Source organism: Psittacula echo (assembly GCF_963264785.1).
Source record: "Psittacula echo genome assembly, chromosome: 12".
In the NCBI taxonomy this organism is placed as follows: domain Eukaryota; kingdom Metazoa; phylum Chordata; class Aves; order Psittaciformes; family Psittacidae; genus Psittacula; species Psittacula echo.
In genome coordinates this window covers 9,845,288-9,868,000 of record NC_137747.1, presented here as the reverse complement: position 1 = coordinate 9,868,000, position 22,713 = coordinate 9,845,288, and the positions used below count along the sequence as shown (strand labels likewise).

Genomic DNA, 22,713 nt, shown 5'->3' with positions numbered 1-22,713 from the left:
GAAGCCATTTGTCATGTGTTAGAGTAACAAAAGCACCGGCGGCTGTCTGGGGGCTGAGGACGGGCACGGTGCTGCTGGTGACCGTGGCAAGAGCCACCATCTCCCTTGTGCCAGCCCCGGGTCCCAGCTGCAGAGCCCGGTCCCAGCGGAGCAAACAGCACCGGGGCCGGTGAGCACGCAGGTGCTGCCAGCAGGAAGGGGCTCGGGAGCTGCAGGGCAGGGGGGCTCTTGTTGGCAGCTCTGCTTTGCCACAGTCAGCGACAGCCGCGGGCTTGTGCTGCACTTGGGTTCCTCGTCAGGGACCCGCAACACGGGGGAAGCAGGGGAGCGGGAGGCATCGTCTGCTTTGAAGGGAAAAGAAGAGCCTGAGTTGCGCTGGGGAGGGTGAGAGGCTGCAAATCACCTCCAATGGAGAGTAAACAAATTGCTGTGTGGAGGAGTCACTTGCAAAACCCAGAGGCGAGCTTTAAAAAGAACGGGTTTTATTAGAAGAGATTAATTTTGCAGAGTTTATGGGAAATCTTTGGAGTTGGAGCCAAAGGAGAGGGACCTGCTGGATGCGTGAGCAGGACCCAGCACCCCCGTTGGCAGCACCTGACCCACGGACTGTGTGCGGGGCCTTCCTCGTGCTCCTGGCTGGGTCTGTGCGTGCAGGAGGTGGCTGGACACGGGTCTCTCTGCCCCTTATCCCTGGGGAAGGTGCTTGGAGCAGCCCCACTCGCTGCACCTGGGGAGGGCTGAGCCCCTGTGCAGCCCCTCCAGCTCCACGTCCTCCGGGGTGCTGAGAGTGCTCAGTGGAGCTGGGCACCCTCTGCACCCTGGGGTGCTGCCGCAGCTTGGTCCCTGGTTCTGGCACGTTGGGTGCTGCTCAGGTGCCTGCCCTGGGGAAGAGGGTTGGGGCAGGGCAGCGGAGCAGCCCCCGGCTCGCTTGTGAACGGGCTGAGCTTAATATGCAAGTCACTGGAGGAACCAGCCTCATGAAAATGCCATTTCCACGCAGTCACTCTTCTGGCCATTATCCTGCTTCAGACAAAAGCAATTTACTCTGCCTGTAATAAAGCAGGGGTGATAACGAAGCTGAGGAGAGCCGTGACAGGCGGCTGTGACGGCGGCTCCGTGCGGGCCGTGGGGGGGGGGTGTCTGGGAGAGCCGCGACACCAGACGAGGGCACCAGGGATCTTGGTGCAGTTGGTTGTGCCGGAGCCTGGGTGGAGGGGTCTTGTCTCAGTGCAGGTGAATCCAGAAGGATTCTGCTTCCCAGAGGGACCAGCTCAAACCAGCAGCAGAGGTGCAGAGGGTTGGTGTGAGCACCACGTGAACCTGAGGGGTGACCTCCATTAAGTGCTACAACCCCCAAAACACTGTGCCAGCCCTGGGGGGCTTTGGAGCCCAAAGGCTTCCTCTCTCACCTCTCCTGTCTTCCCATCAGCTCAGCTCTGCAGGGCACCTCTGTGCAAAATCCAACCCCGTGTTAAACAACCAGTGTGCGTATCTACAAAGCATGAAAGGGCAGAAGCAGAGCTGCAGCCCTGTCCTAGCTGGTAAAAAGCCACTGACTTGTGTGTTTCCTTGAGGAGCAGCCCCCTTGGTTCCAATCACCAAGGCATGTTCTGGATGCTCACCCAGGATCCCCAGCAGTGATGCTCGGAGCCTGTGCCATGTCACCATCAGTTTATTGCTTTGGTTTTTGCCTTTCTGAGCTTGCTCCCACACTCGCAGTCACAGTCTGTCCCTTTGCTCCCCCAGCACAGAACTCTTGTGGGTGCTGCAGCTGCCAGGAGCTGCTCGGGGTGAAGAAGCTGAATCCAGGAGATGGTCTGGGAGCAGCCAGCTGCAGATTGTCTCTGCGATGGAGCCTGGAGGACCCGGAGCTGCAGCGGGTTCCTGTGAGCTGTGTGTGTTCCGAGGGGCAGCAGCAGATCCCAGTGACCGGCTGTCCCCTCCACTCGCTGCATTGCAAACCATGACACTGCCGTGCTCACACCTCCTGTCACCTCCTCTGACCACATCTGCACCCACCCTGGAGGCTGCACAGGGCACAGGTAGATACTTCATCCCATTCTCCTCAGGGTGGGTGACGGAGAGGTCTCAGAAATGCCATGTGAAAATAGCAGGCGACTGGGGAAGCAGGAGGAGCCTTCACTCACTGCAGGCTTTCAGCCACGGCTGGGTTTCACTGACACATCTGGTCACACTCTAATCCTGCTCTGTGGTGGGACTTGTGAGCACAATGCAGTTGCCTGGTCTCAGCAGCAGCCTTGATGTTTCTCAGAGGATCTGTCGTTCTTGCCGGGAATACTGGTGAGGATTTACTGGAAATGCATTTTAACTTTTTTGATATCACCTGGTTTTACAAAGAAAATGGCTTTAATGCACCCAAACTGGATTCTTTCCCAGGGAGGGGTTAAGGCCAAAAATGGGCTTCTGAGTTGTCAATCGCTGTCAAGCTGAGGAGAAAGGATCCCAGTTGTGAGGAGGTCAGAGGAGTGGGGTGGCTGCTGCAGGGGCACTGGCCAAGGATCCAGAGCTGGGAAGTAACTTCTGGAAAATGACTTGCTCTTGGTACTGAAGCCCTTGAAGCAGATGTGCTGTGACCCTCGGAGCCCTCCCCAGCACCAGGCCAGGAAGAATCGGGGCAATGTACCCATCTCACCTCAACTGCTGTTTACAACAGGCAGCCCCTCCTCTGCCCTGCACGATCCGGGCTCCAGATCCCGGCCTCTTCCCGGATGAGCTCCATCCTGGCAGTTCCTCTCCTGCTCCAGCCACTTCACAGCTCAGTCAAGGAGGGGGTTCCTGTGCTCTGCTCTCCCGCTGCCGCAGCCGCTCCAGCAGCAGCAGCACGTTGTCCGTCAGCTCATTCCGCTGCCTCCCCATCCCTCCCAGCTTCACCGGCTGCAGGCTGGTGTGGGGGGGCTCGTACCCATGTGGGCAGCAGGTCTCTGTCAGCAAGAGCCATGTCCGGTCAGGGTCCACAGCCATTAAGTGGAGGAAGACACTAGGAAACGGTGGGAAGAAAGGAAAGGTTGAGAAGGGCTTCTGATTGGCACCGAGCAGGGCCCTTAGCAGAGCTGCGGGATGCTCTGATGTGCTCTGCCACCTCTGCCAGCTTGAACAGAGGCACATTAGAGAGCACCATTAAAATGGCTCCTGTGCTCAAGAGAAGACAGTGCAGCTGTTTCACAGCTACTGGCAAGTGGGAGAAAAACTGTTCTGCACAGCAAGATGGATATCAGCCCAACAGCTGCTGAGTAACTGACCCAGGCTCTGGTCTGGCAAAAGCCTGTCCCAAGCACTGGGAGGTGACCGCAGCATACACATGTGCTGCTTACACCCAGGATGCTCTGGATCTGCAGCATTCCTAAAGCAAGGTGTGGATGTTGGTCAGCACGCTCTCTGGGTTTGGCAAATGAGGGGGTCAGCCCACTGGACTGCTCTCCCTTTTGGGTGGTGAACACAAGGGGGTTCCTGGGCAGCTGCCACAGGTAAGGTTAAATGCTCTATTGAGGGCATTCTATCCTAATCCTTATTTGCTGCCTCCAAATTGTGTTCCTTCTGCACAGCATCTTTCACAAAGCAGTATTTTCTTTAAAACCAAACAAACCCCACACCTCCTTCCTTAACAATGGAATGGAGGAGGAATGGCAGCTCTTCTAATGCTTCACACTGTGCTGTTGATGGTTTTCACTGTGACTGTCAATACCTTGGGTAACACAGGGGATTTGATCTCTGAGCAAGCACCCTCCTGCCTCCAGCCGTGAGCCCCACTACAAGACCTCTGGACAGTCCTGCTGGAGAGCAGGAAGCTCCCAGGAGGGAAGGGCTGGTTTGCATGACCTGCACTTGCTCATTTCCCCTGCCAGTTCCCACTGCGGTAACCTCTGGGCTCAGCCAGGCCTGTCTCAGGGTTTGAGAAGTGGCATCCACTGAGATCATGAGGCCATGAGGAGAACAGTGGGGAGAGGCAATGGGAGGAGCAGAGGTGGGTCTGTCTGTCCCCACAGGCAGCACCGGATGCAGCTCCCCTCTATAAAATCAAAGATCACCTGCTACAAAAGCCACACAAAATGCAGACCCCATTGTGTCCGAACTCTCCCTCAAGAACCTGTACCCCTCAAGGGAGCTCATTTCCTACCTAAACCAGGCAGGAATCCTGTTTAGCAGCTCTCCTGTGAGAGGGAGCACAGTGCTGAGGGGAACCTGGGAGAGCACAGAAATGAGATGAAGGCACTAGAAAGCTCCCTCACCTCACAACAGTCCTGTGGCGGGGTGACCTGTACACCATGAGCAGCCAAAGCTGTTGCCTTTCCCTGTCTGCCATTAACTCCTTGCCTGTCTCTCAGCGCAGGTCTCTGCACAGCAACAAGGGGAGATGTCCCTGCAAGCTGCTGGCAGCATCCCCTCCTGCAGTTGCTGTGGTGCCTATCGGTCTGCTCCGGAGGAACCAGCCTGGATGTGCCCCAAAGCCGTCGGCAATGAGCCTCCTTCCTGGGAGCGGTTGGATGTAGGTGAGCTCATGGGGCTCCTGCAGCTCTCTGATGGACACAGGAGGACAGGCCTGGCCCCAGGGGCAGGGTTTGCACCTCCTGCCAGCCCCACACCAGCTCTCCAAGCTGCCGGTGCTCGCTTGGCTGCGGCAGCGTGAGCGCGCTGCTGCCAGCAAACAGCAGGTTCCAGCGGCTTCCCCAGCTCAGGATGGGCACTGGGCAGCTTCCTGGGAGCAATCCTCGCTCCGTATGGTGGGGCAGATAGGGCCAGGCAAGACGAATCACTGTGAAGTAAACATGGGAATGGGGAATACTCTCCAGCTGGCTTCTGCTTCTCCAGCATGGGCACAACCTGAGCTCTCAAAATCTTTCAATACCTAAAGGGGCTACAGAAAACCTGGAGAGGGGCTTTGGACAAGGGCCTATAGGGACAGGACAAGGGGAATGGCTTTAATCTGCCAGAGGGGAGATGGAGATGAGCTCTTAGGCAGAAGTTCTTCCCTGTGAGGGTGCTGAGGCGCTGGCACAGGGTGCCCAGAGAAGCTGTGGCTGCCCCATCCCTGGCAGTGTTCAAGGCCAGGTTGGACACAGGGGCTTGGAGCAAGCTGCTCTAGTGGAAGGTGTCTCTGCCTGTGGCAGGGGTTGGAACTGGATGAGTTTTAAGGTCCCTTCCAACCCAAACTAGGCTGTGGTTCTGATTCCCAGCGAAGACCCTCTGCTCCCCAGTCTCTCCCCATCAGCTACTCTAGAGTGAGCCACCCCCAAGAGCTTGGTGGTCCCTGGAGAACTCCACAGCCTCTGGTGCCACAATGGCCTGAGGTGTGTGATTATCTCCGATAACCTGGAGTGCCGTACAGCTTAAAGAACAACTTGACTTTCACATTTCAGACTAACGCTGGGGTAGTTTCTAAGCAACCTGTTTCCATGGCAAAGAATCCTGGGGTTAATCCAAGTTTGTTTTCTGGTGTTGCCTTTTTTTTTAAACTTAAATATAATTTTATTGGCTTTTGCTTGTGCAGGTGGCTCCCAGTGTACTTGAGCCCAGCACGCGACTGATGGCTGTCAATCAGGAGGCAGTGAACTACACAATCAAACCAAAGGAGGTACGCTGCTTGATCAACTCCCAGATCTAAAAAGGTCCAAAAATAGCTCCTATTTGTTCCTGTTGTGCTAAACCACTTATTCTACCAGCACAAAGCAGAGCATGGCTATTTTCTTACCTTTTCCCAAGCTCCAAGCAAAGCCAGGGCACAGTGGATGGGCTGGCAAAGGACAAGTCTGGCTGCTGCATCTCTGCTGAACATTAAACTAGATTCACAGGCTTCAGTAGGCACTGGGGAAATTATTTCTGGAGAAAACCAGGAGAAAGCCCCCATTCCTACCCAGGTGGTTGATAGAAGGGTCAAATGGTAAAACCTCCAAAGCTCTGGGGGTGCATTAGGAATGGAGTGTGAATTTCCAAACAGCCTGCAAAATGCAGAACCTTGAAGTTGGCACAGGCCCGTGTCAACTCCTTAGACCCTTTCCCTTCAGTTTCTTTTTCCCTGGAGTGAAAAGCTTGTCAGGAATGATACAACTTAATGGACTGATGAGAAGCTCAGATTTACACATGGTGACTTTGTCTGTACCATCTTCCCCTACCTTGTTCCAGTGCTTGGGCCCCGCATACCTCCTTAGCTGCTCAGGGGTTCTGGTCACTATACCTGCAGTGCACTGGCTTATTCTTAATGGCAGGGCAGACACAAGCAGTGCTCCCCGGCTTCCCAGGCTCTTTTGCAGTAGGTTTGGGTTGGGGATTTTTTTTAGTGTGTTTTAGGTTGTTTCGGTGCATTTTGTTTTTCTCAGGCTTTGGATAACACTCCTCTCCTGGAACACTCCCAGCAGTCATCTTATAACAAAGCCCATTGTCCCATTTTCTCCTCCTCAGCCATGCTGGAGTCCTTTTTCCTTTCTTTCCCCAGTGTCTCTTTTTGCCTGGTGAGTATCACATGAAGCCGCAGTTACAAAATTCACTTACTCCCACTGGTTCACCTAATAAAACTACAGGGTTCCATAAATGGGATTAAGCAGCCTCCTTGGGGCATGATAACATCCCTGGATGACAGCCAGAACTCCCTTGGTTTTTTCTCTTGTGGTTCCAGCACCTTGGCTAAAATTCCTGCTCAGCCCTTCGCATACCTGCAGGCTCCTCACCCGCTCAGTGCAGGGAGTTATTGGGGCTATGACTGACTTTGTAAGACCTGACCTTGTTCTTGGCAGGTCACAACTCATGAGTTGAATAAGAATCCAAAAAGCTGAGCAAAGGCCACTTAGTATAAATCAATATGGCAAGCTGGTTCCAAACATCTTTTTACCTTGTGTGATTTCTGCAGTGATAAAGCTGAGTTATGTGACGTATGTTGGCATTCAGGCTGTGGCTAAGATTAGTTCTGGCCCATCTGTTTTTAGAAGCATTTAAAATGCAGAATTCTTCATGTATCAGGTGATAAGTGCCCTTGCCTAGATGGAAAGGGCCTTACATGTGACAGTCTGTGTCAATTTGCAGGATTGCTTTAGACACATGGAGAGCAAGGAAAAGGACTGGAGCTTACAGGAATGTGGTGCTTGAGCTGCTGGAGAAAGGAAATTGAGGAATGGCTGAGAAGTGATTCTTGTCCGGCTGAAGCCTTGTATCATGTATTATAGTTAGAAGTGATTGTGATATGCTTAACTCTGATCCCTCCAGGCTCCAAGACCAGTGATCAGGCAGGACTAAACTAAAACAAATAGTTAAGACAATAAGAATGAAAACTACAGGTACTGCCATAGCCATGGTTAGTATCAGGCCAGGTACAATGTGTGCCTCAGTGCATGTATGTGTCTGGTCAACACAGCTGCACAGAGAGAGCTGTTCACAAAGGCCTTTCTTTGTTCAGTGAAATGTGCAGTGCATCAGAGGCAGGAGGGAGCAGTGTAACATGTGGCATTTCCCACAAAATAGAGTAAAAATAATATACAGGAGAAAAATGTTGCTTGCCCTGAACTTTACTGCCCTTTTCCTCCAACAGCAGTGAGCATCCCTCACAGTACAGCTTCTAATGACTCCATCACATCACAGGGCTCAGGCAGTATTTCCCCCCAGCCCTACTGGGGAGGGAAACTGCACAGCTTTTCAGACTGTTTTGTTAATGATTTGAAAGCTTAAGGTTTCAAATATCTAGATGGATCCTGGTGTTCTGCTTTCCTTCCAGCATTGCTTACACAGATGAAGGCTTTATTGTGCTAAGGGTATGCAAGCCTACAGTGACGAGCCTCTCAGCAGAACAAACGCTGCCAAAGCCTGCTGCGATGCAATGAAAGCCACGAAGGTAAAAATAAACCTGCTCTCCCCAGTGCAGGAATACAAACAAAGGCACAGCTATAGCTTCTGAGCACGCTCCTTCTGAGCTGCTGCCCAGCCACACAAAGCCCTTCACCCCATGCACCTCGGAGGCCGGCGCTTGGGGAAGGGAAAGGCAGCTCTTCTGTTTGCCCTCTGAAGTCTCCACACCCGCTGAACCTGCTCCCTGCTGGCTCCCTCCCCATAGGCAAGGCTGCCCACACAGAGAGGGGGGGCTTCTCCCCTGTCCTTCAGCAGGGACAGAGAGGCACAGCTCACCCATTCATGTTCTGTAACTGGGCTCGTTTTGTCTGCTGAAATCTCTGGCCCTGTGTCCAGGTGACAACATATGACAACAGCAATTTCTTATCCTGACAGCAGGAACATGCTGAGCAGGATCTTGTACACCAAGCAGCAAAGTATGTCTGTCAACACTTCATAGAGCTGATGTGTGTTCACCTAAACTGTTTGTGCTCTTCTAACCTCTCCCAGAGCAAGACTGGTGCCAAGACTGACAGCTCCCCAAACAACTCTCATCCACCTGGCAGAGCCCTGGTTGGCATTTTCACAGGAGCCCAGGGAAAATGGAAGGATAACAGAAGTAAATCCCCAGCCCGCAAAAGGTATTATGTGATAAAATGCATGGAAATGTCTGGCACATCCTCTTGCATAGCTGTCTTCTCCTCTGCAGTTTTATGCCACCAGTGGGCATAGAGCCCCAAGTATTCTCACATAGGAGGCAGTTAGAAAACAGCAAGTAGCTCATCTTCTCCCTCTGTCCCCAAACGCCCTGCAAAGAAATCTGAAAGTAAACTGAGGCTTGTGGGCACGCTACCCTCTAGCTCATTTTGGGTAGTAGATGGTACTTAACCAGAGAAAGGGGTTAACTTTCATGAGACCCTGTTGTGCAGGACTCCAACGTGCCAGAGGGAAGAGTGGGAAAAGTGCCAAGGGAAAGGGGCAACTCTGCTGCCTCTGTCCCTCATTATTTGTACACCTGACACAAAGGTATTCATGAGACATTACCTCTGGGCAGCTTCTTGCAGTTTCCTGGGTTGCTTGGCGCTGAGGTAAATCAGGCAGGCATCTGCCACTTTATTCAGGTCACTCTCGCCTGCAGAAATGGAACAGAGAAGAAGGGTAGGAGGTAACCCACTGCAGCCTGACAGCGACAGCTCTAAATTGGCAGCAAGAGGCTTCTGAGCCTTTGAACTGTCTGACCCAGAGCTCTTCTGACCTCGCCTCTTGAGCATCTTGCTGCCAAGCTAGGAAAGCAATCAAGGGCATTGAGAGAGGAAAAGAGCAACTGCCCAGCAAACCTTCTCCCTCATCAGTCAGCTCCGGGAATTTAACCCAGAAGAATTTCAGAGGGTTTCATTCTGTAGAAGAATGCACTGTGCTGCATTTAAAGGGTCACCCAGAGAGATGCCCCAAAATGGAACCAGTCAGGTTAGCCAGAAGTCGTAGCTGGGCTCCAGTTCTTCAGTTAACTGAGAACAAAGCATGGCTCAACAGGCCCGGCTGCAGCAATCCAGGAGCTCCACTCTGTACCCACTTCTCATGCACAAGTGAGATGAACAGTCAGATTCTGCAAGGTGCTGGGAATCTTCTCTCCCATTTGTCTCTTGGGGAGTAAAGAGCAACCAGCCCGTCTTTATAGAGCTCTCAAAGAGGACACATGAAGGACCTGAATGGGATGAGGCTGGAGAAATCAGGAAATCAATCCTATGGAGGAGCAGAGGGCTAAGAAGCAACTGCAGGCTTGGTCAGTGGAGCTGAAAGGAGAAGAGGTAAGTCTGGCAGAGATCCCGCACAGCCTGTACCTCCCTGGTACTCACCCATGTCCAGCTTCTCGCAGAGAGAGCCCAGTCCCTGCAGCACAGCCAGCTGCAGCTTGAAGGTGAGCGTGTGGTTGTACACAGGCCCAGCTCTGGCACTTGCTGGGGCCTGGCTGAGGAGGGAGCTGGTCAGCTTAGGCAGGACATCTCTGGAGAATCTCAGCCTCAGGAAGTCCCCACACTTCTGAGCCAGGGTACACAGCACCTAGTGAGGAAGCACTGGTTACTGGAGGCTAAGTGCACAGAGATCTGGGAGGAGCCCAGCATTCCAGACCAGTGTGGGGACATGGAACTCCTTCCCTTGGGTAGTTCTATTGCAGCTGAGGGCAATGTGACCACACCTGACATGGTTTTCCACAGGGAGCAGAAGGTGAATGCTTAATAGAGGGGCTGAGTGACCTGCACTCTGCTTTTGTTTCACTTGACCACCTCCTGGGACTGCCCTTCTCCCACCAGCACAGTAAAGGTAGGAGCAGCTTGTCAAGTCTCACTCAGAATTGCTGGAGGAGCCTCTGATGGAAGATGCCATTAACGTATAAATCCCCTTTGTAGTGGAAACAGCCCATCTCTACAAGCATGGCAGTGAGCAGAAAAGCTGATTTGCTCCAACTCAGGCACCCAGCACCATGGGTGTGTGCCCAGGAGAGAAACCAAACTGGCCTAGAGCATGGCCTTAAATACATGTGAAAAGGAAGGAGGGATCCATGGGCCCAATCCATGTGGCCAGAATACTGTTCCCTCTTAGAACTTCACTAACCTCATGGTCTTAGCATGCAGGACAGATGCTGGTCATGGTGTGCTTGGCTTACACCAATACTACGCTTCCTGTCTGAGATTTAGGAAGGAAGATGTCCTGGGGAATTCCTTATACAAAACCCAAGCTCAGTGCTAACTGCAATGATCCCTCCAACTTTTCAAGAGTTAATTAGTTTTTGTGTAGGGATCTCTCCTTCCTCTTAGGGAAGGCAGTGTGAGGTGTAGCTACTCTTAAACGCTAGCGTATGGCTTCTTGAATTTGGGGAATCAAAACTCTCCTTTTATTCACACTGAAGGATTCCAAATGCATCTCATTCTGCACAGTGGAGTAAGCCCTGTGAAGCCCTGGGGCTGGCAACCTCTGGAAACATGCTTTATTGTTCAGCTGGTGAGTCAGGAAGAGAATGCAGTCAGTTGACATGGTCAGGAGCTCTTTAATAATGTAATTATGAGGTTAAGTCTTGGCTTAACCTCTCCTCTCCCAATATCTCGATTGTGAAAGAATCCCTTCTTTTCAGTCTTAACACTTCCAAAGGGGGTGCTGGTGCTGGCTCCAGCAAGGGCAAGTTGCACTATACAGTGCCTCTGACAGCTGCTTAGGCTGTAAAAGAGCCATTTTCCTCTTCCCTGCAATACCCATTACTATTGCTCTTCCCCCCAGAAACAGTGTCAAGGTTTTATCTGTGGACAAGCTGCAGTGGGATTGGTATAAGCCTTCCCACTGCAGGGTGGTGACCCTGTGTTCCCAGCCAGTTAACATCCCTCCACAGGCTCAGTGCTTCTCTCATGGGCAGAGCAATGCCTGAGCACTTGGCTTCCAAGCACCAGCTTGAAGGCTCTTGGCAGAGACTTGCTGCTGTACCTTGAAGGCTCTGAGCACTGCCAGAGGGTCATCGCTGATCAGGCGGGTGACGAGAGCTGGCCAGACACGGTGAGCCATGGGAAGCAGATGGTTTCCGTGAGGATGCAGCACAGTTACACAGAGCTCCAGTACGTCCAGAACCTGGGCAGGAGGAGCAGGCAACAGACCGTGAGCATTGCAGCTCCAGGCATCCCGGTGGATCCCCAGTGACATGTTGGGAGAAAGGAGGGTTTAATACAAAAAGGTACAGCTTTGCCTAAGCATGAGCTGGGATAACTGAGCAGTACACAGAGCACAGGCCTGGTAGGAAAGGGACAAGTAGCACAGTGACATAACCTGTACTCGGCTATGGGGATGGGCTGGAAGTAGGGCACGAACCTGGCCTGATCCTGCAGGCTGAGCTGTGCACCAGGACCCTGCTCCTGGAGAATGGGAGCAGGATCACCTGGCAGGGCTGGCGCCCTTGTGGCAAGAATCTGGGTTATGCCTCACTGCTGCATGTTCTGTCTCACTTTGCAGTTCAAAAGGAGGCCACCTTCAAAGGATTTTCATAATTAAAAAAACCTCACCCCAGGCTTTTAGCCCTGTTTATCATCCCCAGCACCTTCCAAACTGATCCTGCCTGTGCACTGCAGGCTGAGGAAGGGGGATGGGAGAAAGATGCTTCTGCTTCCTCCACCAAGGCCGAGGCATAGGACTTGGCTATCACGAGCATCAAGGGAAGGTGCTGATATGAAGCCACCCTGGCTGCCATTCCTAAACCAGACAGCTCCTGGAAAACTGTCCCCCTTTCCTCTGGCAGACTCAGGGAGTCTCTCCTGAATGAGCCTATGGCAGCACTGACCTCCCTAGGGCAGGAAGCCCCACACGCATCGTGCATGTGCTGACAAGCACCAGCCCCTTCTTGGCCACCACCCATCCCCTTGGCACTGGTGCTCACCCACCTTGAGCCGCACACGGAGGCTCCGGTCAGACAGCAAGTGGATGCACCTCTCCAGCACATCTTTGGCCAGCTGAGCATGGCTGGGCAGGGGAGCTTCTCCTTCTGTCTCACAGTTGTTTGGCTCTGGCTTAGCAAGGGGGGGAACCTCATCTGGAAGGCAAAAGCATTACTGAGACCATGAAAATTACTTGGAAACTCTGGAAGATCACAACAGCCGCCCACAACTACTCTGCGGGTTTCCAAGTGAGGCCTTTGGCATTTTTAAACACATCTAGATATAGGCAAGTCCATGCTTGAGTTCTGTGAGCCGTGTCAGCTGAGTGTGGGTCTCAGGAGGGTTTGCTCTCTTCACTGGACAATGCAGCTGGTGTGACATTTGCAGGCTCTCCTCACCACGGACTTGTCTGCCATTGATTTTTATGAGAAGTGAAAAGCCTGCGTATTTAAAGCTGAAGTGTTTAAAGGTCAGGATCGCAGCACAGCCCAGTAAAGACTAAAAATTCCCTGTATTTGTGTCTGCAAGGCCTGTCAAGGACAAATGAGAAGGGAGTGGTAGCATCACTAGCCAGAGAAAATGGTACAGGGATTCTCAAGGGAGGGTGAGGAAAATGCAGTAGGACCCTGGGAAGAGGAGACTCTGGGTCCTGAACCCAAATGACCTGTTATGAGGTAAGGAAAAACTGTAGTGTGCTTGTGTCTTAGAGTCACGCAAGCCTTGATCTGCAACCACTGCACTTCCCCCTGCACAGAGCACAGGAAGAGCACCCAGCAGCACCGTGTGTGAGCCAAGGTCAGCTCAAAGCAGACCTGAGACTGCCAGGAGGGTGTGAGACCTTCAGCCTGGGCCTGAGTTACCCGTGTGACAAAAGGAAACCCCAGAGGTCCCCGTCTTTCTCCAAGCCTAACACACTCTTCTCCCACCAGGCACAGCACTGACCTGCCTCCTCATCCCCCGAGTCAGGAACATCGCCCTCTGCGATCTGCTTCTGCCTGACGTAGTCCAGGAAGAACTGCTCCATGTCTCGTGCTGTCACCATCTGTGGCCCTGGGGATGAGGTCCTGTTCTGGCACTTGGTGCTCTGCTGCTGCTGTTCCTCACTGCAGGATGAGCCAAACCACTGGACTGCAAGAGAGGAGCTGAGATGTCAGTGAGCAATTGCGATCCTCTCCTGCAAGCCAGTAAGGTGCCGCAGGTTCCTGGGGACAAACAGGACTCTCCAGTCCCATGGGACTGAACTACAGAACCAGGCACCTGCCGTCACATCACCGTGACCCTCCTGATGGGATGAGAACATTAAAAGGAATACACTCCATGTGCTTCTGCAGAACACTTAAGGGAGCAGTAAACCCATCCTTTCTCAACCACTAAAGGCCATGTTTCTTCAGGCCAGACACAAACCAGTTGTGGAGAGGGGAAGCTATTGGCCACCTTTTCTTGAGAGCTGGCCCACCAAGCAAAGCCAAGTTGCCACCACCTCAGCTACTTGAAATCTCCCATGGCAAGTCAAAAGGCCAAAGACAAGCCCCCTTAGACTGAATTACACAAAGTAAAGGTTGTTTAGATACCTAAAGCTGTCATTAGTGAGTGCAGGACCCCAAGGAAGGTGGAAGCCTGGCTGTTGTAACACTGATCTAAGGTTGACAGGACATCTTGGATAACGTCTTCTACCAGTGGCAGCAAGCTGGCATCTGAATGCCTCAGCATAGTGTCCAGCACCCGGGAGGCGCGTGGCTGCTGTGCCAGCTGGCGCAAGCCCAGGGAGATTCCATTCACCAGATAGTCAGAGTTGTCATTAATCAGACGCTGCACAGAGCCGTAGCCACAGGCCTCGCTCATGTCTGCCAGCGTCCCCAGCGCCGTCTCGCTGATGAGCAGGGTCTTGTCACCAGCCTTCTCCAGCACCGGGTACAGAGCCGTCAGCAGGAGCAGCCGGAACTCCTTCCCGAGGACAGCAGCAAAGCAGCCGACCCCCTCCAGCTGGATGCACATCTGCCAGATGTTGCTGTTCATGGTGCGGGTCGCTGCGTGCAGCTCCGGGGGTGGAAGGAGAATGGTGCTACACATCCCCCCTGGGCGGGCAGGGAGTCCTGTGTGGTGCACAGGGTGCTGCTCATGGCTGACTTCTTCTGTATCAATGCTTGTGATCAAATACCAATTTGCCTGATCTGTGTACTCATCGAGAATGGATGTTACGGACCCTTTGAGATCGTCCATGCTCGGTGACACTTGTCTTTCCTGGAGGACATCCACACCCACTCCAGCAGCTCCTGCAATCAGCTCATTGAGGACCATGGCCGCCTGCTTTCGGTACATGGCAGATTCGCTGTACAGCCCCATGAAATGATCCACAAGCAAATAGAGGTTCCCGTAGTAGCCAAGAACACGACACACTTGCTGAAGGAGCTGGAAAACCTTCTCCTCTGTGAAGAAGCGGAAGTATTTCCTCTGACACCTGCCTTTCTGCACACCAGGCTGCAGGAAGCCCTCGCAGCCCCAGCGTCTATCCTCCACTATCTTCACATCCGTCACATCCAGCTCCAGAACCTGCATCAGTGCCTTGGACAGGCGGCCGAGGTGGGATGTGGAGTTGAGGACAACGTTAATCTTGGGGCCCAGCAGCTTCAGGTAGCCGAGCAGCAAGCTCAGAGTGGAAGCCTTGCCTGTGTCATCCTGAGAGCTCATCAGGCGAGGAAGTGCTGTGGCAAGGGAGTGGAGATTCTCGGAGAGGACATCAGCCAGAGCCCTGCTCTGTGCTATGATCCTCTGCTCTGCAATGCCCTGCAGAACCTCATTACATCTGCTCCGGACTTCGCTGCTTTCGTCGTTAACCAGCCCCACCAAGGCCTTCAAGAGGTGAGTGAAGGAGCTCCCCAGCGAATGGCTGCAGTTCCTCAGTAAGTGGTGGACCAGTTCCACCAGCTCCAGTCTCACTTTCCAGTGGGGGTGAACTGAAGAGAACTCAACCATTTTACGCAGGAGGAGAGACAGTTTTTCAGCTGTACTTTCGGTCCAGTCAGGTCCTCTATGGACCAGTAGTTCTGATATTCTGCTTTGCTTCTCTGGCAGCTTTTCTTTGCTCTTTGGGACTCTGGCTAGCTGTGCATCGGCCATCACCAGGCCAACAATCAGATAAAAGAGTCTGATGGCAGCAACGGTGGGTTTGTGCCCTTGTTTGATGTCTCCGGTAACAACTCGGGACAGGGAAATGGAAATCCCAGGCAGAAAAGAAGCAAACAAATCCCCACATTGCTGTGCCTCGTTATCACCAAGGGGCTGGTGCTCCTGGCAGTCGCACTGCAGGACCAGGACCTGCAAGCACTTCAACGCAGAGACCTTGAGCTGCTTTGCTCTCTCTCGCTCTGCCAGGCCCAGAAGCAAGGACACGGCACAGCCGAGGAGCGGGAGGGTGGACGGTTGGTACAGGGACAGGCTCACATCGCCCGAGGCCGAGTGCAGCAGCGTGCGCAGCGCCTCGGTTACAGCCAGCTTCACGTCCTCGGTCGGCGCGGCGGGGCCGGGGGCGAGGCAGGCGCAGAGCTCCGCGAGCAGCTCCTGCAGGAGCTCCGGCCTGCGCACGGCTGTGACTGCGAGCACCGAGGCGATGCACTGCACCGCGCTCTGCACCAGCCGCTCCCGCCGCGGCCCCGGCGCCCTCAGCGCGAAGCGCAGCGGGAAGAGGACATACTCCTGCAGCTCCTGCAGCGCCGGGCCGCTCACCGCCGCCAGCCGCGCCGCCAGCCGCCACACGTTCTCCGCCGTCTGCACCCGCGTCAGCTGCACGCAGACGGGGCGCAGCGCCCCGAACGCGTCCCGCGGCGTGTCGAACACGGCCATGGCCAGCGGCCTGCCCCGCTGCCGGTGCCCTCGGCGGCCCCAGCACTCCGGTGCCGGACGTGGCGTCAGGAAACCGGCCCTGTCACCGCACCAAAAACATCCCGCAGGGCCCGACAGCGGGACGCGCCGTGAGAAAAGTCGCGGCCGCCCGTAGTGCTCATGCGTAGCCGCCCGCAGGAGCAGACGCATGCGCCGTACACCTGCCCCCTCCGCTTCTGTGGCCGCGCCGTTCCCCTCCGGCGATCCGTAGGATGCTGCCCTTCGACCCGCGGCGGCGGGGTGAGGGGCCGGGCGGCCATCTTGTGCGGGCGGGCGGGTGGCGGCGGGAGCGCGGGCGGGGCCGGCCATGTCCTCGTTCTCGGAGTCGGCGTTGGAGAAGAAGCTGTCGGAGCTCAGCAACTCGCAGCAGAGCGTGCAGACGCTCTCGTTGTGGCTCATCCACCACCGCAAGCACGCGGCGCCTATCGTCTCCGTGTGGCACCGGGAGCTCCGCAAAGGTACGCGCGGCCCGGGCCTCGAGCGGAGCGCGCTGCGAGCGGGGCCGGTTCTGTCCCGTGGGGGGTGCCGTGTACCGGGGCCCGGGCCCGTTTTGCGGCCGTTGTGGCTGTTCGTTGGAGTTGGTTTAATGAGCCCCGGGCGTAGGTCTGGAGCCAGGAAGCGGGGGTGGGAGCGGTGGATCCGCAGCGCCGGAGGGGCTCGGCCGGGCTGTGGGGCAGAGCTGTAGCGGTCCCCGCTGTGCTCGATATGCAGCCTTGTTTGCTTTTACGTGGTATCTTTGGTTGCGTATTATCCATTATAGAGTTGCACTGAGGGATTCGAGGTAAGCAAAGTAAAGGATGGTGTAGAGATCTCTTAACACCTGTGTAGCAGCATCGCCCAGGAGCATTTTGTGCTTCATCCCTTGCAGATTCACTTAACTGAAGTTAACCGCTGGTAACTTCTCAGTCTGTCCCCTTACGAGGGCAGGAGGTGCCTAGTGCCCGTGTTGGTGCCAGTGCCCAGGGGCAGGCACCGTCCCCAGCCCTGGCAAGCAGCAGCGTTAGTCCCTGGAGCAGGTGATGCTGTAGGAAGTCCTAGAGCAGCCTCTGTGCAACTGCCAATCGTTACCAGTTATAGCACATTAAACAAACTGCTGAGAGAGCTGAGCAAGGCCTGCAGTGAAAACGAGCCTTTTGTTCTCTGCCTCGTGTGTGTTGCACTCTGGAGAGCAGCATCTCCCACTGGTTCTGGCTACAGGGCAATGCAAACTGTGGTGCCAGGGTGGGAAAAGTTATGGGATATGGAGAAATTGTCACGTTGCCTTGACCCAGCATTGCCTGGAAAGTTGTTGAGTGTCTGCAACAGCTTTCCCCTACAATTTCACTCTGCTCTGAATTAAGTGGTTCTGTACTGAGTTTTTTTCTCTGAAATTAGTTAATGAAAAAGCAAGTCTATTGTTCTATGAATTTGCTGGTGGGTAACAACATCTTGTTTCAATCATGTGAAAAAGTTACTTCTTACATGGCTTTCTTCAGAAGAAAATCCCCAGCAGAAATAAGGGGATCAAGAACAACTTGTTCAGGGCCTGGGATGTGCCTTGGGAAGGTGGAAATATTTAGAACTTTGTTTTTAGACTGAAAAGCTTTCAGCAACTTTGGTTAAACCATGTCAATGGGTCTGGGTGAAAGAGTGAAAAATAAATGCAAACTCTCTGACTTCCCCTCTCCCTTCCTTCTTTTTTTTTTCCGTTTCCCAGCAAAATCGAGTAGGAAACTCACTTTCCTGTACTTGGCCAACGATGTCATCCAGAACAGTAAGAGGAAAGGGCCTGAATTTACCCGGGAATTCGAGTCTGTTCTTGTGGATGCTTTTTCTCACGTTGCCAGGTGTGTTGCTGGGTTATGTATTTTTTCATCTGTCCTCTCTAGAGATGTGCTTTCCTGTTAATCGAAGTTGAATTCAGTTGAATTTTGTTGTCCTGTTGCTGTGTTTCAGTCTCAGGGATGCTGATGCTCTCTGTGCAGTGGAGGTTGGATTCTCACTGCTTTGTGGCCAGGAACTGTTTAGTGTTAATATTCCTCCTGGGGCAAACTCTGGGTGTGACTCAGCCCCTCACAGCTTCCCCGCTGCTCCCTTCATGCAGCTCAGTGTGCTTTGTTACCACAGGCTCTTGCAGGTTTGCTGTGGGCACCAAAACTGAGTACTTGCAGGTATGTGTTAAAGCCACGTAGTGAATGGCTCTCCCTGTTGTCAGAAGGAGCTGGTGGTTTGGGTCACTGGGTTCTCCTCAGTCATCTGGTTTGAGCGGTTTCTTTTTGTACTGTTTTAAGTTGTCTGCTCATCACTTTCCTCACTAGAGGAAGGAAGAAGTTGGTGCCTAAAAGGGAAGCAGTGATGCAGCTTCCATCCTGTCAGAAATGGACTATGCTGTAGCTAAGATTGTCTCTAAATGGCACAATAATTCCCATTATCTCAGCTAAACAGTCCCATGTTGGGGTGTTTAGTGGTGTGCTTTCTGGGTGAGTGTGCTGTATGGCTGTATTTACGTGCCTAATGATCCAAACAACCTGCTTTTAATTGGGATGTTAGTGACTGAAACAACTGTTTAAAGTTAATACTCTGGATTGTAAATGTGTCAACTTGGGGGTGGTTTATAACTCTTCCTGCAAATTCTGAATGATGGCAAGTTCTTCCTTCAACACCTTCCCTGCCCTTACTCTGGGTGGGAATGTGGGGCACTTTCAGGCAGTCTTTGGTTCCAGTGAAAGGGGAAAATTGGCCACAAATGTGTTTTGCACAGTTTGTCTTGGACAGTATGAGAGATTCTGTCCAAACATGCAGCTAGTGCAGTGGATGCAGCTGCTGGTTTAGAAGATGGTCTCTTAAAACATAAGGAATGTTTCTGAGTTGAATCATGATTATTTTTTAATCTTTGAACAGAGAAGCAGATGAGGGCTGCAAAAAGCCCTTGGAACGATTGCTTAACATCTGGCAGGAGAGGAGTGTCTATGGCAGTGAGTTCATTCAGCAGCTGAAGCTCTCGATGGAAGACTCCAATAGCCCCCAGACTAAAGGTAAATGTGTTTTGCTTTTCTTGTGTGCTTTGGTTTTACACTGGTGTGTGTTTCAGTGGATGTTCTGTGAGGAATGGAGCTCAGGGCTCCTGCAGCTGAGCTGCTGCCAGAGCTGCTCATGGGGAATCCTCAGGATTGGCTTCAGAGGAGGCTGATTTTCCTTAAACCTGCAGTTCCAGTTTGCAGATGTGTTGCCTTGTGACTTGTGGGTGGCAGTGAGTTGAACTGAAGGTTATGTCTACTGCTGCTCCTGCAGCCATCCTGTTCCAGGGCTGCCCTTTGGTGTGAGCACAGGTTAGCAGGGTGCTGGAAACTGCTGCGTCCACCTAGAGAATTGAAAGTGTCCCACTGCCTCTGAGAGTGGTCAGCTGCGTCATTGTAATGTGTTATTCAGTATTGTTGGTGCTGTCATTCTCATCCTGGTTTATTTTGCATAGTTACTATATTTTATTATGTTTCTTCAGGGACTTTTTAGTAACCGAAGGCTGGAATATATGCCCAGGAGGTGGGCTGGTTGCTTTTCTTACACCAACTGACATCAGCTGGGGAAGACAAGAGCTTTGCCTCATTTAACATCATTATAAATTGTGGTTGGAACCTTATTGCTGCATGAGACAGATGTGAGGAACTGAGCAGAAGCTTCTTGCATTTACTCTGCTTTTATATGGCTGTGGCAGATCCTGCCTCTTGTCTGAAAGGGTTTAACTGGTCGGACTGTAGTGAAGGGGGGGGTAGATGAGTAACCTATGGCAGAGTCACTGAAAATCAGGTATTCTGGTCAAGGGGATATTTGGCTACTCTGTAGCTGAAGGAAGTGTCAGTGTTTTCAGATTAGCTGAAATCAGGTTGCTGCTTTGACCACTTTTTGCTGTGCTCGCCATGGAGGTGTGGTATTTTGAGAGTTGGCTCAGGCATCAGTGAAGTGCCTTTGGCCTGTTCTAAAGTAGTGAAAGAGGCAGATCTGTCTATTGGAGATGGTAATTAATACAGAATTAATATGAAAATGGGCATTAATATGAGACGTGCATGTGAAGACATAGACCTGTGGCTGCAGCTTTGTGGGTTTTCACATGCTGCTTCAAGCAGAGTTACTGCTGAGGCCTTCAGTTTAAGCTGGAGACCAGCTGAGCTGACCAGTGGGGTTGTCTGCTCTGAATCAGCAGAGGCGGTCTCTGTTCTGAGAGGTGGGAGGGGAAGGTGCAAGTTGTACTTGCCTACACCCAATAGCTGGTGTTGAGGTTTCCCTGTGGCCTGGGTGCAGTGCATAGGAGCCTCTTGTCATGAAACTGGAGGATTTACATGCCTAAATTCCTGTTGAACTGATTAACTGGGGATTTGAAACTATTAATTCAAGGTATCCAGGTAAGAGTTTCACAAGTGTTTAAGTGTAATCTAAAGAAATGATACAGTGTGTCCAAGGAACAGGCAGGGATTTCTGAGGGATTGGCAGCCTCCCCTTGCTCTGTCCCCTCCTCCCCGTGGCATCAACCAGCCCTGCTACTGTTACCTTTGCAACTTAAAAACATTTACATAGAATCAAACCCTTCTGAGGGTAACAGACCCTCTCCTCTTCCCAGAATGAGGAAATAGGAATGTTTTAAGAACTGCCATGTGTAGGACTTCACTTGGTGAGAAACTTAGTTCTTGTCAGGGTAATAGGAGGTACTGATGTGATATTTTTTTACATGAGGGAGCAGCTCAGGCCTTTCCATGAGTGTGACTGTTGCTGCCTCCTTGTCAGTTCATTGGGTATATGGCAAAATCAACCTTTATTGCTGTTTTGCATGTGAGTGTTTGGAATACAATGCCAACATTAGAGCATTAGAGGCCACCTGTGGTCATCCCTCTCTGTAGAGAGCTTAACCATCAGATCATCTGCTACCATGGTTTTGAAGCAGAGATGGTTGAGGTGGGTAAATCCAACATCCAAATGAGTTGCACGTGTGTGTCCTTAGTTACAGAGGAGAAGAAGTCTTTGAAACGGACTTTTCAGCAAATACAGGAGGAGGAAGATGATGATTACCCCGGGAGCTACTCACCCCAAGACCCCAGTGCTGGGCCACTGCTGGTATGTGGACGGGTTTTGAGTGGGAGCAGTTCCCAAAACCACCTCCTGTGGTGCAGCCACAAGGTGGGGCTGCCAACAAGGGCAGTGCTCCTGGGAGGTTCAGCTGGGGTTGAAGTCTGTGGGAAATGGAACAGATTCTTCTTCATGTTGAAGTCTAGTGCTGCTCTGGGTGCTTTCAGGAGGCTGAAGTGAGCTCTGGGTCACTGCCAGTGAAGAGTCCCAGAGGACTGCTGGGAGATCAGACTGTGTTAAATTCTTTGCAAGATCAGTGTGTGATCTCAAACCCAGAGTTTTACCAGGGCTAAAACTTCATTATTTTTTGTAGGACATCTCTTTCCATGAGCTATTAAAAAGCCCAACTGTTAATAGAATAGGAAAAGCAGTTCTGAGGAATTTGATTTGAGGCTGATGTTAATGGTGTGGAAAGAATCAGAATGAAATAGAGGGTCATTCTGACCCTACTTGAGGCTAAAAAATAAGCATATGTTAAACCTTTGTGTATTTGAACAGGCTGAGAAAACACACCATCCATCTGGTAACGAAACACTGGAAAATGACAATAAATAACAGTTGTCAAAGAAATAAGTGAGGGGGTTTGTTGTTTTTACCTCCACAGGCCTCACAGCTTATGGTTTCTCTTGATGATGAGCATTGTCTTTGTTACTGTTGGAAACCATCAGCAGTTTGCAAAGAAGCAGTAAATGTTCGCTATGGACTTCCAGAGTTTTCAGCTAAAAAATTGTTACCTTTTTTTTTTCCCCCCTATGTTTTCATTAGTTTCAAACTATTGAGATCTGGTTTAAACATCAGTGAGGGCTGGGGGTCCCATTTCAAGGACAAGGGCACTTTTTTCTCCTGCTCAGGGAGTCTCTTTCTCCCTTGCTTTGTTTTCTGAGCAGGGAGGAGATGTGGTGAGTCAGGAGCTCCTCCTCAGGCTGGGCTCATCCACATCCTTTTGATTTAAGCCAGGTTATGATGTTCCAAGTATGTTCATTTAAGGTGACACGTTTTTTCTCAGTGCTCTAAACCTGCCAGAGGGGTGATGTGGAGGGGTCCAGTGGGGTTCAGGGTAGCTGCAGTTGGGACAAGACAGGGTTTGTTTTAGCTGGGATAGCTGTTGTGGCATCAGAGCTCATGGCAGGTGACCAGGTACTAAATGCAGAATCTTCTGACCATGGAAACCTGGCACAGTTTGGACTGATACTAGTTTAGGTTGGTTTTGCTGTGTCAGAATGTGCCTTTGGAGCAGAGCGAAACAGCAACGTAGCTCCTGCTAATCTGAGAGAAAGCATCAGGGGTGCTCAGCTGAAAGCTCTAGCTAATGCAGCACAGCAGGCTGATGTGCGGCCAAGTACTTCAGCTTTGACTGCAGTGACCACTTCTTTTCATTGAAATGAGAAGTTTCCCACTGCAGAGTCTTAAAAAAGATGTTCCTGCTGGAATTCCACATAAGTTCCTAAGCACTGGGTTATCATGAGCTTGGAGAATACTGCCTGTGTTTGAAAGCAACAGT

General features: G+C 52.2%; 2 protein-coding genes across 6 annotated transcripts in view; one reads left to right on the top strand and one right to left on the bottom strand.

The window, feature by feature from the left end:
* Positions 1 to 485: 485 nt before the first annotated feature.
* Positions 486 to 16,237, bottom strand: TTI1 (TELO2 interacting protein 1). 5 transcript variants are annotated; one of them, XR_013957898.1, is made up of 9 exons: positions 13,811 to 16,237; positions 13,182 to 13,367; positions 12,246 to 12,394; positions 11,302 to 11,442; positions 9,684 to 9,888; positions 8,872 to 8,959; positions 5,708 to 5,954; positions 4,248 to 4,771; positions 2,901 to 2,998 (listed from the first exon to the last, which is right to left on the bottom strand). XR_013957898.1 is itself a non-coding variant. In XM_080628199.1 (8 exons), the coding sequence occupies exons 1-8, from the start codon at positions 16,077 to 16,079 to the stop codon at positions 2,966 to 2,968; spliced, it is 3,318 nt and encodes a 1,105-aa protein (XP_080484325.1). In that variant the 5' UTR covers positions 16,080 to 16,237; the 3' UTR covers positions 2,821 to 2,965. The 5 variants fall into 5 exon arrangements, 3 of the variants coding, with proteins under 3 accessions (XP_080484326.1, XP_080484325.1, XP_080484327.1); XM_080628199.1 differs by lacking the exon at positions 4,248 to 4,771 and having other exon boundaries at positions 2,821 to 2,998; XR_013957897.1 differs by lacking the exon at positions 4,248 to 4,771 and having other exon boundaries at positions 2,868 to 2,998; positions 5,708 to 5,835.
* Positions 16,238 to 16,406: 169 nt separating this feature from the next.
* The window catches only part of RPRD1B (regulation of nuclear pre-mRNA domain containing 1B), a 17,638-nt gene continuing 11,331 nt past the window's right edge, over positions 16,407 to 22,713 (top strand). The window contains exons 1-4 of the mRNA XM_080628089.1: positions 16,407 to 16,576; positions 17,815 to 17,944; positions 18,999 to 19,132; positions 21,088 to 21,200. Coding sequence (XP_080484215.1) covers positions 16,426 to 16,576; positions 17,815 to 17,944; positions 18,999 to 19,132; positions 21,088 to 21,200 — 528 coding nt within the window. The 5' untranslated portion in view covers positions 16,407 to 16,425. The remainder of the gene's footprint in view (positions 16,577 to 17,814; positions 17,945 to 18,998; positions 19,133 to 21,087; positions 21,201 to 22,713) is intronic.

What these genes read in the sequence shown, in the direction of transcription:
- TTI1 (XM_080628199.1), bottom strand. Translation starts at nt 16,079, where the DNA reads ATGGCCGTGTTCGACACGCCGCGGGACGCGTTCGGGGCGCTGCGCCCC. An exon ending in CTCACTAATGACAGCTTTAG is followed by an intron (nt 13,368 to 13,810) that starts GTATCTAAACAA and finishes CCTCTCTTGCAG; the next exon opens with TCCAGTGGTTTGGCTCATCC. An exon ending in GCCTCCGTGTGCGGCTCAAG is followed by an intron (nt 11,443 to 12,245) that starts GTGGGTGAGCAC and finishes CCTCCTGCCCAG; the next exon opens with GTTCTGGACGTACTGGAGCT.